Genomic DNA, 18,031 nt, shown 5'->3' with positions numbered 1-18,031 from the left:
AAACTATGATAAATTCATTTTAAATCTAAAAATTACTTGTAATGAATCAAAATTCAAAAAATTAGTCTTAAAAGAAAAATAAAATCTCTTTAAATTTCACTTAAAATGAAATTAATTTAGTAATCAAAATAAAATAAGAATAAATTAAAATAAATAATTAAAAATAATAAAAAGTTCTAATTATATTACAAACATTTGAAATCATCTGTGGGTGTCATTTATGACATTTGGGAACAATTTAATGAAGTTTAGAGTTGATTTGTCACAAAAATAAGAAAATACTATGAATTAAATAAATACTAAATTTAATAAAGTTCAAAATTTCATAATTAATTCTAAAAAATTCAAAATGAAAAAACCTAAAAAGCATTGGACTCATCTTTGGTTATAGTATTTATTAAAAAATATAAACAATCTAGAAACTAATGTAAATAAAAAAGTTAATAAATGGAGCCTATGTTAACTTCATTAAAATATTTATAAAATAAGAAAATAAATAAATAAATAAAATTTTAATAAATCATCAATGCAATGAAATTAAATGAAAATAGCATTAAATAAAAAACCAACATTCCTATAAAAAAAGTTCATTAGGATGGACTTTCTCTAGTTGTGGGGTTATGTGTACTAAGAAGTCCTAGGAGTTTGTGTCGTTTTCACAATGCTACAAATTTATTTGATATAATATAAATATTAAAATTATTAACTTAATCAACTAATTACAAATAAAACTAAATCAATTTAAAAATCCTTAATAAAATACTTAGACATTATTACTTTTATGCCCTTTTGCTTGCTTCCTTCAAGAGTGGAAAAGGTGTATTAACTTATAAAGCTTTAAGAAAGAAAACTTTTAATTAAAATGAAAGAATTTATGCTATCAATGTACCCCAATTTTTGAGGATTAGTAGCATTATAGTTTTTATTCTAGGATATATTGGTCAACAGCTTCATGCACTTAAGAGTTGTTGAGTGCTATTTTCTTTAAAACCTAATGGAAAATAACTTTAGCAATCAAAACTTCTTTAAGAGAAATTTAAACTATCAAAATCTTGAATACTTAAATTCAAACTATCATTTAAAGACCTTGAGCAAATAAATTCATTTATGTACAACTTAAAACTGATAAAGCTTCAGAACTATCTCATCCACATAGCTTTTTTTACACACATTTATATGGTTTGCTACGCTAAGTAACTCTAGCCTAGGCTAGGATGGTGGTTTCATTTTCTTGCTAGGTTCTTTGTGTGTGTGTGTGTGTGTGTGTGTGTGTGTGTGTGTGGTAGGATTAAAACTCAAAACTTTTTACGGTGGAGCCTAAACATCTTTCTTTTTTGTAGACTTTGAGACTATTATAAATTACCAAATCAGTGAATAAATATTTTTTTTTTCTTTAGTTTTTCATTTATTATGTTGCTCCATGAATTTCATTCATATGGGCTATAATTTACATTAGTGGGTAGAAATGTTTCTAGTTTTCATTTGTTATATATGTTACAGACTTTGTAGGAAGATGTATACTATTTCTAGGATTATGCATTATTGGGTACCATATACACCGACATGTTTACCTATATATGCATACATGAACGCGTTTTGTTTCTATAACATTTGCAAATCTATAATACTTAGATTTAAATGGGAATTTGACTTTTAACAAGACATAATGGTTAAAAAGGATTCATGTAGTTGACCCATGTAGTGGGACCAAGGCTTGATGATGTTGTTTTTTTGGGTGTTAGTTAGTAAACCAACCGATAAGAGTGTTGTTAACACTTAATGGTTATTTAAAAATAAGTTGAATGACTCTAGATCAGTGATTACAAATAAGGCTAAACTTGTAGCTAAGAGGTCCAATCAGATAGAATGGATTATTTTTGAGGAAATCGCTACCCTTGTAGACATGTTAAAAAACATTAGATTCCTTCATCATTTTTATATTTTAAAGGTTTTAAATTATATGAGATGGATGTTAAGAGTGCATTTCTAAATGGGATTATTAAGGAATATGTCTATGTAGAAGAACCCCCATCCAACAATATCACTAATTTGAAGAAATCATTATATAAACTAAAAGAGGCACATAGGGAATGGTTTGAGTGACATAGCATCTTTCTCCAAGATAGACCATTTATTAAGGGTAGCATAGACATCATCCTATTCTTTAAGAAAATAAGAGATGATTTACTCATACTTTAAATCTATATTGATGACATATTTTTTATATTTAACAAACAAATTTGTAATGAATTTTTAGATACTATGAGTATGGTGTTTGAAAAAAGTAAGATGGGAGAGTTGAGTTGTTTTCTTGGATTTAATGTAAACTAGAGAGAGGAATGTACCTTCATTTTTCAGGCTAAATATAATAAAGAGGTCTTGAAAAAAATTGATATGGAAGGTTCTAAAAGTATAAATACACCAATAAACTTATCTATCCAACCAAATAAAAATTTTGATGGAAAATTAGTAGAGCAAAAGAAACATTAGAGAATCATAATATCACTATATCATTAGTCTGTTAGCAGATGTTATATTATGTTTAGTGTATGACTATGTATTACATTTCAAGCTAACCCAAAAAAATCCCATATCCCTGGTGCGAAAAGAATTCTTAGATATCTTATTGTTACGCAAAACATAGGCATATCGTATCCTTAACAAAGAAGCACATTTAAAATTATAGAATATTTTGATTACAATTTTGTATTATGTATATTTAATAGGAAAAGCACTTCTAGAAATTATCACTTCATAGGTTACTCCTTAATTTTTTGGGTCTGGTAGAAAATAAAATTATGTAGCCTTTTCCACCACTGAAGCATAATATGTAGCAGTAGGAGGTTATAGTGCTCAAGTCTTATGGCTAAAGAAATAAATCCTTAACCTTAGAATTTTTATAAGCACTAACCTATCATGTACGATAATACTAGTATAATCTATATTTCTAAAAATCTAATTTAACATTCTAGCAAAAAACACATTGATATTAAAAATTATTTCCTTAGGGATCATATAGTGAAGGGAGTCATAGAATTAAAAAATGTGGCTACCAATAATTAATTGAAAGATATCTTTATCAAACCTCTCAATTATGATACATTTAGCACACTTAGGACTACACTATGTATCATTGATATTCATGTATAGAAATTGGGGTTAAGGTAAGTTGAAGTGAGTCAATTTGATTTTTTGTGTTTGTTTATTAATATTTAAATTATGTTCTTATTTATATAAAATTTATTTATCTCTATTATGAATGGAAATTATCATATGTATGTTTTTTCTCTTGGAGCTTTCCTTGATCATCACACACAAACCCTAATTTTATTCACATTATACTATACAATTCACTTCATGCTAAATGATTCACACAGATCATCACATAAGCATCGTCTAATAAATCCAACCATTCAAATTAACTTAAGTATTGACATTTATATTTTACGAACATATATTTTATACTGTATAATATATGCGGTAGTGACTATTAGATTTCAATTAGGTTGGTATGATATTTATTTAACTATTTTACCCTATGAACACCTACTCGTACCATATAAATAGTTAGTAAAAGATCATGTAAGCTAATACCTCAAGTTGAATGATTTAGTGAAGTTGATCCCAATTGTACTGTACAATTTGATCTCCTTTTTGAACTATTTGGCCAGGATTAATTGAATTCTTTTTATCATACTATTAGATTTGTATTATTTTGTTTTATTAATTGTGGCCTACAAATGGAAGGGGAATTCAAAGATTCTAAGAACACGAATAGTTCTTCTCCTAGCTTACTATCCCTTATGATCCTTCCTTAGCATGGCAATGGCTTGTGGCAAGAAATCTCAAGCATTAGATGGGAGTTCCTCTTTCATCCGGTAGATGATAGGTTTTAATCTATTGAAGATGAATATGTATATTATAGGTATAGGGAAACATATATCAATTCTTCTAAAATTCTAAATCAATATGCTTTGAACTATTAAATACTAGATCTTTTTATGAGGACTAAATTATAGTTTTTCTTTACCCTTACTTATCCTTTTTTTTTTTTTTTGAATTATTGGTAAATCGTCAAATTAATACTTAAGCACCATTATTTAATCCTTTGTTTGTAGACATCCTTTAGAAATTACCTATCAAGGGTTTGATGAAACCTTACACCTCTCCACTACAAGATTTAAACTCCATAAAGTTAGCTCTAGGGGAGTTTATGATTGGAACCAGGTTAATCTGATCATTAGAAACACACCCCTTGATCAACATCAACCCCTTGTACACACTCTTAACCAAAATGACCTCATCAACCAGCATACCCTTAGAACCTTAGATAGAATGAATAAAGTGTGTTTTAGAATTGGCTATGTGGTTGGTTCTTTGGGCTAGTTTTTATGTTTATCACGGTGTTGTTTTAAAGGTTCATCATATTGGTTTGGTTGGTGGGGCTTGAAGTGTTATGGTAGTCTCATTATGGTTGTGTTTCCCTATTGCTTGGTCCTCTCTTCTTTTAATCTCATGTTTGGCTATAAAATTTAGTGGCTTTAGGGTGGTAATCATGATGTGTACTTTAGCTTCATCTTTATGACCATTGGTGGCCCATTCTTGGGTAAGTTGCATAGGTTTTATGCCATTATGACCTTACTATATGATTGTTCTGTCTGGAATTCTCCTTTCATGGATTATTTTAGTGGCTATGGTTGGAGGAGCTGGAAGTGCAGTGGAAGTGTCATTCTGGTTGTACTGCCTTGTAACATGTACATCTATTATATGTTCCAAATATTTATCTTTATCTATATTATGTGCCGGAGTGTGTGCGGGGTTAGAATTAAGTGGCATTGGGGTTTCCTTCATGATGCCTGCTTTGTTTTTACCTTGTTGAGCTCAGATGGCCATCCATTGTCTGTGTGTACTATCTCAGTTTATGGTCCTTGGTTACTTTGCTGAGTGTTCTCACTTTTCTGTGGTCTGAGCAATTTTTTCTAGACTATTTTTTCTCGATTTAACCTATTCTATTATGGTGTTTATGCTTGGTTTCTTGATTAATCTTTAGATTAGTACTGTCTATTCTATTTTCACTCTTGGATTTTGTTTTATCTCTTTGATTCTATATAATTCTATTATTATCTCTAGTATGAGTTGTTGCTTCTCATTTGTGATGATTAATCTTGTGTTGGTCGAGATTTTACGGGAAACTATTGTTGGAATAATTATTGTTGCTATATTATTGATGTGGTCCTGTATTCTACTTATGGGGGTTCTTCTATTAGTTATGGAGTTTAGAGTATCAATTCCATGCAAATTTATTAGTGCATATAGTAGGTTCAAAATTTTTTTATCGATATTCATTACTGGGATATTGGCATTACTTATATATTATCTACCATCTATTTTATGATCTCTTAGGGTTGTTATTACATTGGTTGTAACTTTTTGATCCAACTCCTCTGTAGTTTATTTTGTAGGTTATTTTTGAATTCTCTTTTACCGTACAAGCTAATTTTTGGGCTTTATAATTGAGACGACAATATTAGTGAAGAATTCTCATCCTTTTCTATAGGGCTCGGTGGAAACACCGGGCTGAATGGACATACTTTTTCATGATCTTTTTGTGTCTTGGCATCTGGCCATCCTAGAATGTTATTAAGATTTCTAGTACTTGTTCTTTATGAGGAACTCTAGCTCATAGGTTATTATTTGACTTTTCTTGTAGCTTTTTTTAGCAGTAGATAGTTGAAGGTCCCCTTAAGGATCTTATACATTTTTTTGTTATTAACGTGTACACCCGTTGGTAATTTTAACCAAAAAAAAGGAACATCGCTTCCCCTAGTATTCATTGTCATATATTTTATCATGTCTGGCATATAATTTGATGTTGCTAAGATAATTATTATATACCTTAAAAACTTACATCAATTAAAAAGTTGGTCATCCGTTGTAGATAGAACATAGCTATTAGACACATCATCGCCTATGTCTTATACTCAAAATATAAACTCATGTATCCTATATCGATTGATACCTTTTCTACCTTCTACAGTGATAACTCTTTCCACTTCATTTTTGGCTATAGATGCGATAGGGCACAGTTGTAGTGGAGGATTAGGAGTTTGATGAGGAAGGGGGAGACCATACAGCTCCAGTATCAGCATATGCACCAGGCACAACATGGACTCCAGCTTATCAGGCACAATTTTATAATGTGATTGTAGAGCAGGTTAACCAATTACAAACACACCTTAAGACTCACATTTAATAGTAGTAGAATAAGAATGGGACTGATATGGTATGTTTGGAGAGCAATTTTACTTCACTAATACGTCTAGCCACCTCCACCAGTTGATCAAGGGCCTTCAAATGATTATTGTCTATAATGCTTTATTATCAATTTTTTGTATTATGCTCTATTATCTTGATATGTATTAGTGTCAAATTTATAGTTCTCCTTTTTGGTGATGATAAAAGGGGTAGTAGGTTGTAGTTGGTTTGTACTAGTTATTTCAATCATTAGTATAGTTTGAGTTAGATGCAATTTACATTTTATTTTTTGATTATATATATATATATATATATATATATATATATATATATATATATACATCTAATTTTTTTAAGATATCACTCAACAAGGGGAAAAACTTAGGTGAAAACTAAAATTAACTTGAAATTCAACACAGAATATTTATTATCATTAAAAAGAGGAGATTATTGAAATACAGGAGCCCAAGTTTATATTTTGATGAAAATAAATAATATTGGATTTTATCTAGTTTGTCAATTTTGTTATTATTGCATATATTTTTTGTGTTTAATAATATTTAAATTATAACATACATCCAACACCGCTGAAGGATAAAGGCTCAATATTGGGTAGTATAGGTTAATTTATTACAAAAGTCCATATTTTCATTTTTTTTAGTCTATCTTTATAAAAGGATGTATGCTACCTTAAGCAACTATACACACACACACGAGAGAATTAAAAATAATTTTTTAAATTTTTTTTAAATATTGTACTATAGAATTTGGATCGTTCTTCATGATATAAGAAATAAGATATTAATTAAAATATTTAAACTAAGAAACTTAAATTTAAAATTAATTAAACTATTCAAATTGAATCGAACAGGATGATTAATTTTAATTAAGAAACCCAACCGACAATAAAATTTAGAAAACATTTTAAAATTTATAAATTATTCTATTCATACTATTTGAATATATTCATACTATATGATATTTAAAAATCTTTCTTAAATTAATCATCAAAATTAAATAATTTAATTAGGCTTAATAAACCATTAAGGATCATACGGTATAATTCAAGTCATACTAGAAGATCCATAGAGACATTTTGTTATCATCATAGAGTTCAGCCTGGAAGAACTATGATTCCATGGAACAAACTATATTGTACAACCCTAAGTTATACTTAATGATCAGCTGAAAATTTTGAATTTTAAATTGATAGTTTGAGTAGGTTATTAGACCTTTTAGCACTATCCCAAAGGCTAATAAAGAGGGGGTGAACTATTATTTAAAAATTCTCTTTGATTTTTGAAAATAAAATCACTAATTCTAAAATTTGCAATTATTTATAGAAGTGATTATCATGGGATTTTTCAACCACAAAAATAGTTAAAATGTAGAAAATAAAAATGCAAGAAAAATAAAACAAGAAAGAAGAACATCGAATTTTATAGTGGTTCTTTTAAACTTGACCTAAATCCCCTCCCTAGAGACGCCTTCTCTAGGTATTACACTAAACAATAATGACTATTCTTTTGCTCCCATAGCATGGTGGAGAAGTTGTTAGAAACTCTCTTCCACCAACCTGGTGTAGTAGAGTATCATTGCCTTTTACACTTTCCAAGTGCTGGCAGCATACCTTCACATCCTTTTTCAACCTCGTAGAGAAGGTAGAGTACCTTCACATCCTTTACACCCTCCTAGTGAAGGAAGAGTTCTAATCTCCTTTTTAACCCTCCTGGCAAAGGTTTTATCAACATCTTTTTTCACCTTCCTAGTGAAGACATAGTAATGACATTCTTTTTCACCCTCCCGGTGAAGGCAGAGTTCCGACATCCTTTTTTACCCTACTGGTAAAGGCAGAGAACCTTGACACAATGTTTTTAATCTTCTCTGAAGAGCTTCTAGAGGAGATGGGCAGAAAATTAAAGAAGATAAAGATATACTTTCTTTGGGCATTCTCGTGAATTACTCACAACTCCCCCTCACTTGATCTCTCACACTTCACTCTCATAATCTCTTCCACACACTCACACTCAATGGACACTCTCAAGAGAAATTCACAACAAAGGTATTTAAGTCAGTTTCTAGGACTCTTTATATAGCCAAGACATGAAGAACCATCCAAAAACTTAAAATTTCAAGTGAAACATCTTTGAATCGTAGATCATAAAGTATGAATAGTTCAAAGATCAGGGTTTCAATTGGTAAGAATTGGCATGAGCATAGTTTCATACACTATCAGTCATCTGTATGACCTGACTTCCTACTATATGAAGTGTTCAGAAGTAAACAAGTTTGTATTGTATGATCTGGTATGAATGAAATTTCATAATATGTTAGTCATTTGTATGACTTGACATCATACTATATGAATTATTTAAAAATGAATAAGTTCACCTAGTATGATCCAGTATGAATGAAATTTCATACTGTGTTAGTCATCTGTATGATCTTATATTATACAATACAAACTATTCAAAAATGGACAAGTTCTTCTTATATAATGGTACAAATGAAATTTCATACTCTATTAGTCATCTGTACGGCCTTACATCATACTGTATGACTAGTCTAAGAAATTCAAGCCATGAGTTGATTAACTACATTTGGATAGAAAGAAAAGTCAAATCATTTACTATGACTAGATATCATACAATATGATTAGTTTTAAAAATTAAAGTTTTTACTCTCTCACCCTATGTGTGTGTGTAAGGTTACCTAATTAAAATCACACTTGCAAGACTCAAGAAAAAAAAATTAATAAATCTTAAACAGCATGGGGATATTTAAAATTCATCCTATTTTTTTTTCTTTTTTTTTTTTAATAAAGAAACATAAAATAATCTACAAGGAAAACAAAAAAAAAAAAAAGACCTTAAAAAAAACAAGCATGACACGACCATGTTCAAAAAGAAAACCTTCAAAATAAACATAAACCCCCCCCCCCCCTGAGAGCATTGTAACAATCTTTTTGACACCAAACCAAATTAAACACAAATAAAACTCAAAGAACTTTAAGTAAAAAAATAAACAATGATATCAAACTAATCAAAGAACTTCAAATCAAAATACAAATAGTGGTATCAAACCAAACACAAACAACCTCCCCCTTTATACATCAAAAAAAAGAGAGGAAAATGACAAAAAAACTATTGAATATGTAAGTTATTATTGGCAAATCGAGATGTTAATAAGGAATATAATGTGAGATAAAAAAATGGACAACATTAAAATCCTAAAAGATTTTTAAACTCATATTTAAATTGAAGAACAAATAAGAAAAGAAAAGTTGATCAGGTTTAATATTCATTCTAAAAAGCAGAAATATCAAATAGAACAATTATCACAAAAATATTTGACAAGAAAAAAATTTCATATTCAATAGTTGAAATACTGTTTATCGCAAGGATTTTTCTAAGAATTAAATATAGAGATGAAAGAGACGAATGTTGTGTGGGCTCATTTTATGCCTCTTCTCAATTATAATTGAGATGTTGTTTCAATTATATATCATTTGATTTTGACTTTTGTTTGGTAAATAATATGCATCTTTTCAAGTTGGGCTCATATTCTGCCTCTTTTTTAATTTGGCACTCTTTGTGCATCTTTTGGCACTTTATTTTTTCCACACCTTTAATCAACAAATCTTAGCTTGTATGTTTATCTTCTAAATGAAAGAAAAAAAAAACTTTTATAAAGAAGATTAAACCATAAAACAAAATCCAATGGAAAATAATAAATGCAGCACTTTGAGTGTTAGGAATCCTTTGGCTTCTTATAATTATTGTCCGATTAGTCCTTGTAAATCTATATACAAAATTACAGCTACGATTTTGTTGAATATATTAATTCTTATTATTCCTAACATCATATCTGAGGAACAAGTGGCTTTTATTAGAGGAATATATATTTTAGATCATATTTTATTAGCTCATGAAATATTCAATAAAATCATATTTATGAAGGCTAATAAAGGATTTCTGGCGATTAAGGTGGATGTGGAGCAAGCATATGACAGTATATGTTGGTCAACTTTGAGATTAGTTTTGGATTACTTCAGGTTCTCGAACAAATTTGCAAACCTTATTATTGAATGTGTTAGGGATGCTAAATTTTTAATTATGATCAATGGTTGTAATTCAAAATGTATAGAGGTAAGAAGTTGATTTCATCAAGGGTGTCCATTATGTCCCTTCTTATTCATCATCTGCTCTCAATTACTTTTAGATGCATTTTTTTAAAGAGGCTAGAACATTGGGATTAAGATTTCATCTAATGCTCAAATAATTTCTCATTTATTGTATGTAGATGATATCTTATTTCTTTTGAATGCTAAACCCAAATGTGTGAAGAAGATGAGGAAAATTTTATTAGACTATTGTAATTGGTCTAGATAGAGTATCAATTCTAAAAAATCTCCTATTATTTTTGTTAAGATAGTTAATATGAGTAGAAGGAATTGTATCTCTAACTTATTGGGTTTCAATGTTTTCAAAGAGTTGGACTACCTTGGAGTGAAGTTGTCTTTACGCTTGATGAGAAAATCCTATTTTCAATATTTGATTGAGAAGGCTTATTCTAGATTGAATGTTTAGGGAAATAGATTATTTCCTTAGCTGGCAAGATGATTCTTATAAAAATGGTCTTTCTTTCTTTTCCATTATTTCTTTTACCCCATTCTCTAGTGCCTAAAAGTATTTGGAAAGAATTTTACAAAATATGCAGAAAATTTATTTGGAAGAAGCATAATGGTGATCATGGTCTTCACTATGTTGCTTGGCATACTTTGTATAGATAAAAGGAAAGGGGAGGACATGGGATTTTTTCTTCTGTAGTAAAGATTGGTCCATTAGGAGTGAGATTCACTTGGAATCTTATTAATAATCCTACCTTTTTACTTAACAGAAGCTTGATTGCTAAATATGGTGAGAATTTCTAGTTTATGGAATCAAAGAAAAATGCATTTTTGACTTATAAGATAATTATGGATGGAGCTAATTTTTTTCAGAATATTGTGAAATGGAAAGTATCAATTGGTTATTATATTAATGTATTAAAATATACTTGGATCCTTGATAGAAGGTTGGATAGATGGCCCATATTTATTGATGATTTTGAGGATGATTCAAAATCACTGGATTATTTTATCTTGCCTGGAGATTGGAATGTTGATAGGTTGGAACAATGTTTTGGAAAGGAACTTAGAAAGCATATTATTCAAGTGCAAATTTTCTCGGAGCTATTACAAGATTGTATAGAACTTATAGCCAAATTTTTTTGTAGATCAATAATTACTTTAGCATCTAAGGCGGTGAATGAAGATCATGTAGTTGATAATTTCTCGAAATGGTTAAAAAAATTGAAGCTAAACTCTCGAGTGGAGATATTCTTTTGGAGGTTATGAAATAATTCAATTCCAACAAAAAAAAAAATTATATCAGAAAAGATTATTTGATTATAATTCTTCTCCTAGAGGGTGTATAGCTGTGTAAAGTATTGATCATGTTGCATCCAATTGTTTGAAGATAAATCAAATTATTGAAGTTTTGAATGCATGGGGATTTTTTATTCCTTCTTTTTTTATTGGAGGAATGCATAGTTGAGTTAAAGAGGTTAGCTAATTCTATTCCCTTTGTTTCTAACATGTATTGTACCCCTCTTTACTTCTCTTAGAAAAGTAGGAATAAGCTTAAGCATGTTGGGGTTAAAGATAGTCCTTCTTTTATAGCTTCAAATGTGGTTAGCTTTGTAGCATCTTCTTTTCAATATAATCTTATATTGGATCACTAGGGTGTTAATCTTCTTTTTGAGCTGTCTTGTAATGTTTGGCACCCTCCTCCTGATTAGATTAAAGTTAATATTGATGCTACTTTGTTAAGGAATAATATGGCTAGTGTTGGTGGAGTTTTTAGAGACAATTATGGCAGATTTTTGTTCGCTTTTGGTTTTCAATGCTTACACTGGGATATTGCACAACTAGAACTTCAATCTATTACTTCTTTAAAGTTGACCATACAGAGCTGGATGTTTGAGGCTAAAGGCTTAATCATTGAAGGGGACAATTACAATATTATCAAATTGCTACAAGATTCCTTTGGCAAATCAAATTCATTACTTGAAGATCGGCTATTGAAAGAGTTATCATTCTTAAAGGAATTTAATAATGTTTTATTTCATTATTCTAGGAGAGATTGTAATAAGTTAGCAGATTTATGTGCTAACTTAGCTAGTTCCTCTAATTTTTTTTGGCTTGATATTTCTGATAATAAGATTCCTCCTGGTTTTTTTTTGCTTTGTTAAAGGAGGAATGTGATAGTATTACTACCAAATAGTAGTTTCTATTTGATTTATCTTTTATTTATATGCAATTAGAATCTTCTCAAAAAACAATACACTTTGAATGAGAAAAATAAAAAGAAAGAATGTTACAATTTTTGTAAAAAGTTTAACTATAAGATAAATGTCAAGTTGAACATGAAGATGATCTTTTAATCTCTATCCAATTTTAATTTGATTTAAAGTGTGAGAAAAAAATTTAAGGAGATAACATTAGAATGTATTTTTTTTAATTTTATCCTTTAAACCAACATTTTGAATAAGTCAATAATAACTCAAAGATTTTAAGAAGAAATTATTTATTTATTTATTTATTTTAAATAAAAACATAATTTAATTCAAACAATAAAAAAAATTATAAAGAAATTGCAATAATTTCAACACAAAATATTTAAAATAAATTTCATAAATAAAAATTACAAACAACTTAAAACATTACATAAAATGAAAATAACAATCACTTTAATATCCTTGGTGATTTTGATTTGGAGGAGGCTGTGGAGGACTAAACTGAGTAAAGTAGCTCTTTATGGTAGCTACTTGACTATTGAGAAAATTAAATTGTCTACTAATCCAACCCATATCTTCATTATATCTAAAGTCCATCTAGTCCAAGCGAGTCTCAATATTATCAAATCATTGATAAAAATAAGACTCAAGTTGATCAAATATCTAGATTATTTCTTGATAGAAATGCTATTTAGGTCTACGAGCAAGAGTAGGTGTAGGTGTTGTAGTAGGCGCCTTTTCTTCTATAATTTGCTCTCCTTTTTCCCCTTGATCCCGATGAAAGAAAATATGAAATGAGGCCTCAAAGAAATAGATAGGTAGATTATTTGGAGGATTAGGATGAAAGAAATTATACTTCAGTTCTCGAATATACACAAATAAGTGTCCTGAAGCCACATTCTTCTTCCTTCTTATGGCAGGAAGTCTAATAGATATTCTTAAGACATGATGAATGATCCTGGCATTTTGATTCAGTGTGTGAACAAGGGGAAAATGTGAGATTGAAGATATTCCACTAAGAGTTTGCTTGACTTCTGACCAGTCATAGTCACTTCTAGAATTCATGGAGTGTGCCATTACTCCTTGAGTTTTAAGTTGTAAAGAGGTTCCTAAATCTTCCTTAGTAATCTCGACTCTTTGATGAAAAATATATGATGACATTATAGTATTGTTTTCTCTCATCCATAAATTGGCAAGAAAATAATAGTATGTAATATAATGGAATGCATAAATCAGAGTGAGATTGAAAACAAAATGGGTAAAATGAAAGAGGGGCATGATTGGAAAGTTAATGTCTTCTAGAAAAAGAAAACATGAAGGAGTAATATTGGCTCGAACAAACTTGTTCATTTTCTCTGATGAGAAAATTATCTTCTCATTCGGTATGAGATGAAATCCCCTTAGTTTGACGAACTCTGTTACTTCCACTAGCCATTTAAAAAGACTTAGACATGAGGATTTAATATGAAAGAATCATTAAGAAATTCAAAGATGGGCTTCTAATTTAAAGAAAATGAACAATTTCGTACAGTATAAAAATAAGTTCATACATATGATTGGGAGGTTTAGGATAGATATTTGTCTATGGGGACAAATTAAATCCACCTTAGCTAACAAAGGTCTTTGATACAAATAAAAGTTTGTATAGATAATCAAAAACTGTAAAAGCAGTTACTAAAATGAAATGAATTTTTGTAAAGTTATCTTTTTGAGACTCGTTTCATCTGATCTTTGACCAGCCTGAACGTATAGAAAAATAGGCGTTCATCTGGTATGATAAGTTAATAAATATTTTACATGATGGTTGAGTTCGTATGCATGTAGTTAAACAACTAAATGTGTACATACAACATGTGCTCATGCAGACGATATTCAAAAATTAATCAACCTCGAAAGCCCTCCATGTTCATATAGATGATTTTTTGACAGTTCATATAGATAACGATGTGTTTGTATTATACAATCACTATAAAAGATGAAGATTTTCATCTATTTAAATCAGAGAAGGAATCATGTAGAGTCTTGATAATTTGTATAGCACAAAAGTTATTCATACAGTATGAACGAAAATGATCTCTTTGAATTTTCACATGATAACCAAGGTACTTTTCAAAATTAATTCAAACAAGATCTACATCACACAAAAATAAAAACAACAAAAAGATTAATTAGAAACATCAGATAGAGATATGTCAACAAAAAATAAATAATAACAAATAATAAAATACAATCTTAAACAAAAAGGAAACAAACCACAAACATGATTTACAAGTTTATAATTGTCAGGCATGAATATTAATAACACACAAACTTGTTATTAAGGTGCAAAAAGTTTTAAAATCCAAAGGTTTTGTAAAAATGTTTGTAAATTGATTTTCTATTTCTACAGGATGTCGTTCAATTTCTTGTTCATGACATAATCCCTAATAAAATGATATATTATGTTTATATGCTTAGTCTTAGAATGTTAAATTGGATTCTTTCAAATGCAAATGGCACTTGTATTATCATAAAAAAATGAAAAGTATTAATTAAAAAAACCTAAATGCATGAGTTATTCTTTTAACCATTGAACCTGTGCTACACAACTTTCTAAGGCTATATATTCTGCTTCAACTATTGAAAGGGATACTAAATTCTATTTCTATTGAACCAGGAAACTAAAGAGTTTCCAATAAATTTATAAGTTTTACAAGTACTTTTTGATCAATCCTATGTCCTGCAAAATATGAATATGAATATCCAATAATTCCAGAAGAGGTATTGTGCATAGGATACAAAATCCCTAAGTTTTTATTTCCTAAAAGATATCTAAGAATTCGTTTCATAGCAGTCAAATGAGATTCTTTTGGACCAGCTTAAATTCTAGCATAAAGATAAACGCTAAATGTGATATCAGGCCTGCTAGGAGTTAAAAAAATTTATGATCCAATTATCCCTCTAAATTTCTTTTGATTAATAGATTTGCCTTTAGAATACATATCTAATTGAACTGAGGAACTCATTGGGGTACTAATTGGGTTAGCATTATCCATTTCATATTTCTTAAGAATGACCTTAGTATATTTTAATTAACTAAGAAATGTGCCATCCTCTTTCTATTTTATGCTAAAGCTAAGAAAGTAACTCAAATCTCCCATCAAACTCATTTTAATTTCATTACTCATTATTTTTGAAAAATTGTCACAAAGATATTTATTAGTGGATCCAAACAAAATATCATCAAAATATATTTGAAAAATGAGTATGCCACCTCCTACTCTTTTCAAGAAGTGAGTGGTGTCCGCACTCCCTTTAATGAAGGATCTTTCCAGTAGGAATGTACTCAGCCTTTCATACTATGCCTTGGGTTCCTATTTTAATCCAGATAATGTATTATTCAATTTAAACACATTATTAGGAAATTGTGAATATTCAAAACTTGGTGGTTGCTCAACATAAAAATCTTCTTTTATCACCCCATTAAGAAAGGCAGTCTTAACATCCATTTAAAATAGTTTAAATCCCTTAAAATAGGCAAAGGCTAAAATTACTCTAATTGCTTCAAGTCTAGTTATAGGGGGAAAATTTTCCTCAAAAGTAATTCCTTGTATTTGGTTATACCCCTTAGCCACTAATCTTGCTTTATTTTAAACCAGTACACTTTAATCATTCATCTTATTTTTGAAAACCAATTTAGTTCCAATAACACTTTAATTTTTAGGACTTTCTACAAATTCTCAAACATCCTTTCTAACAAATTGATTCAACTCTTCAAGTATGGCTAGAATCAAAGATTGATTAGAAAGTGTTTGATTTACATTAGTGATTTCAATCATTGAAATAAATACTAACTAGTTCTAACTCCCTCACTTGGGTATCCTAAAATAAGTTATTTAGGATAACTGTTAGAATATTTTCATTCTCTAGGCATTATATATTCTATTCCAACCTTCTCTTTAAGATTTACATTTTTTGTTCCTTAGGAGAACTCTTCAACATTCTCTTCTTCCAGCCTAGATTCATCAAAAACATCAGTTTCATCAAAACACTATATATTTTGTCTCCTCTACTACTAATGTCATTTTGTTAAAAAACTCTATAGGAATTGCCAACACTCGAAAATATTCTCAGGTTGAAGGCAATTTTTGAATCTTCCAATTAGCGCATTTCCAGGACCATTTGAATGACATCAATGGATCATAGGCTTCCTCCTACCGGTGTGTCCCTCAATGTTCACCCCACATCCACTTCTGTAAGGAATTTTTAACGACTTCGATCTGGATCTCCTCCTGCTTTTGGAGATGCGGACCTTGATCAAGAACAAAAATCGAGTTTTATGAAGGAAAGACCTCTGATTATTGATAAAGGCGGCTTACTGAATACTGAGAAGAAAACTTTTTTTGTGGGGAAAGGGAAGAATGTTTTAATGGAGAATGTTACATTAAACCAGTCTAAAGCAACGATGTTTGACGATTACATTTCAAAAGTTCTTAATGCTAGCGGGTCCTCTATTCCTTCTGGATTGAGAATGGAGACAAACTTAAATGTTGGATATAAATCCCATGTTATTGCAGCTAAAAGAAATGAAGTTGTTGATTCAAATCCTGTTACTTTTCAAGTACCTGATAATGTAATGAATAAAATGGCAGTGAAAGGCTTATCTAATATTCCTAAAGGACATGTGAATGGAAGTGATGATCAATCAACGATGGACCTGAATAAGGTTTGAAATTTTGACTCAGGGGAGCTGGACAACTATGTTTTGACAGAGGTAAATTCTAATAATGAGCTGAACAATGCCTGGAAGAAAAAAATCTAATATAAATGTGATTGGTTTAAACTTTAGTGAAGATTTCATTAAGAATAATTATGTTGAGAAGCTATATTATGGAAATGAATTAACAAATTCAAATAGACTCCAAAAATCTATGGTTATTAAGATCTTTGGAGATAATATTCCATTCCACATCATAAGCATTGAACTAAGAAGGCAGTGGGTTGTATTTGGAAAGTTTCATTTGACTTTACAGGGAATGGGATGGGTTCTTTGTGCTTTCAATGAACCAGAAGCGGTGGAGAAGGTCTTAATCAGTGGACCGTGGTATGTTAATGGAAACATTATTGGAATTGATAGATGGTCCCCGTCATTCTCTCTGAACTCACTTAAAGGCTTGACTGCACCTATTTTAATTAGAATGCCAAATCTCCATTTACAATGTTGGGATGATATCAATGTATGTATAATTGCTTATATGGTGGGAATTCTTTATCTAATTGATGGAAAAATGTTTCAATGGGGGAGAAGGGAATTCGCAAGGATATATGTTCGTGTGAAGCTTGATGAGAAGCTACACTTGGGAGTGTGGGTTGAAGGGAACTTGGGCAAGCTTTTCCAACCCATAGAGTATGAAAAGTTACCCACATTTTATTTAAATTATGGAAGGATTGGCCATTT

The 18,031-nt window shown here is 29.7% G+C and overlaps 1 protein-coding gene across 2 annotated transcripts in view; it reads right to left on the bottom strand.

Annotated features, from left to right (window-relative positions):
* Positions 1 to 13,098: 13,098 nt before the first annotated feature.
* Positions 13,099 to 18,031, bottom strand: part of LOC110093768 (WAT1-related protein At5g64700-like) — a 30,133-nt gene continuing 25,200 nt past the window's right edge. The window contains exon 4 of one of the 2 annotated variants that reach the window (XM_028692107.1): positions 13,099 to 13,361. In XM_028692107.1, coding sequence (XP_028547940.1) covers positions 13,292 to 13,361 — 70 coding nt within the window. In that variant the 3' untranslated portion in view covers positions 13,099 to 13,291. Of the gene's footprint in view, positions 13,362 to 14,556; positions 14,726 to 18,031 lie in introns of those variants that run through there. The other variant, XM_028692108.1, reaches the window with a different exon arrangement.

The sequence above is a fragment of the Dendrobium catenatum genome, unplaced genomic scaffold (assembly GCF_001605985.2).
Source record: "Dendrobium catenatum unplaced genomic scaffold, ASM160598v2 original_scaffold_118854, whole genome shotgun sequence".
NCBI lineage: Eukaryota > Viridiplantae > Streptophyta > Magnoliopsida > Asparagales > Orchidaceae > Dendrobium > Dendrobium catenatum.
The sequence above is the reverse complement of the archived record's forward strand: the minus strand, read 5'-3'. Positions and strand labels throughout refer to the sequence as shown.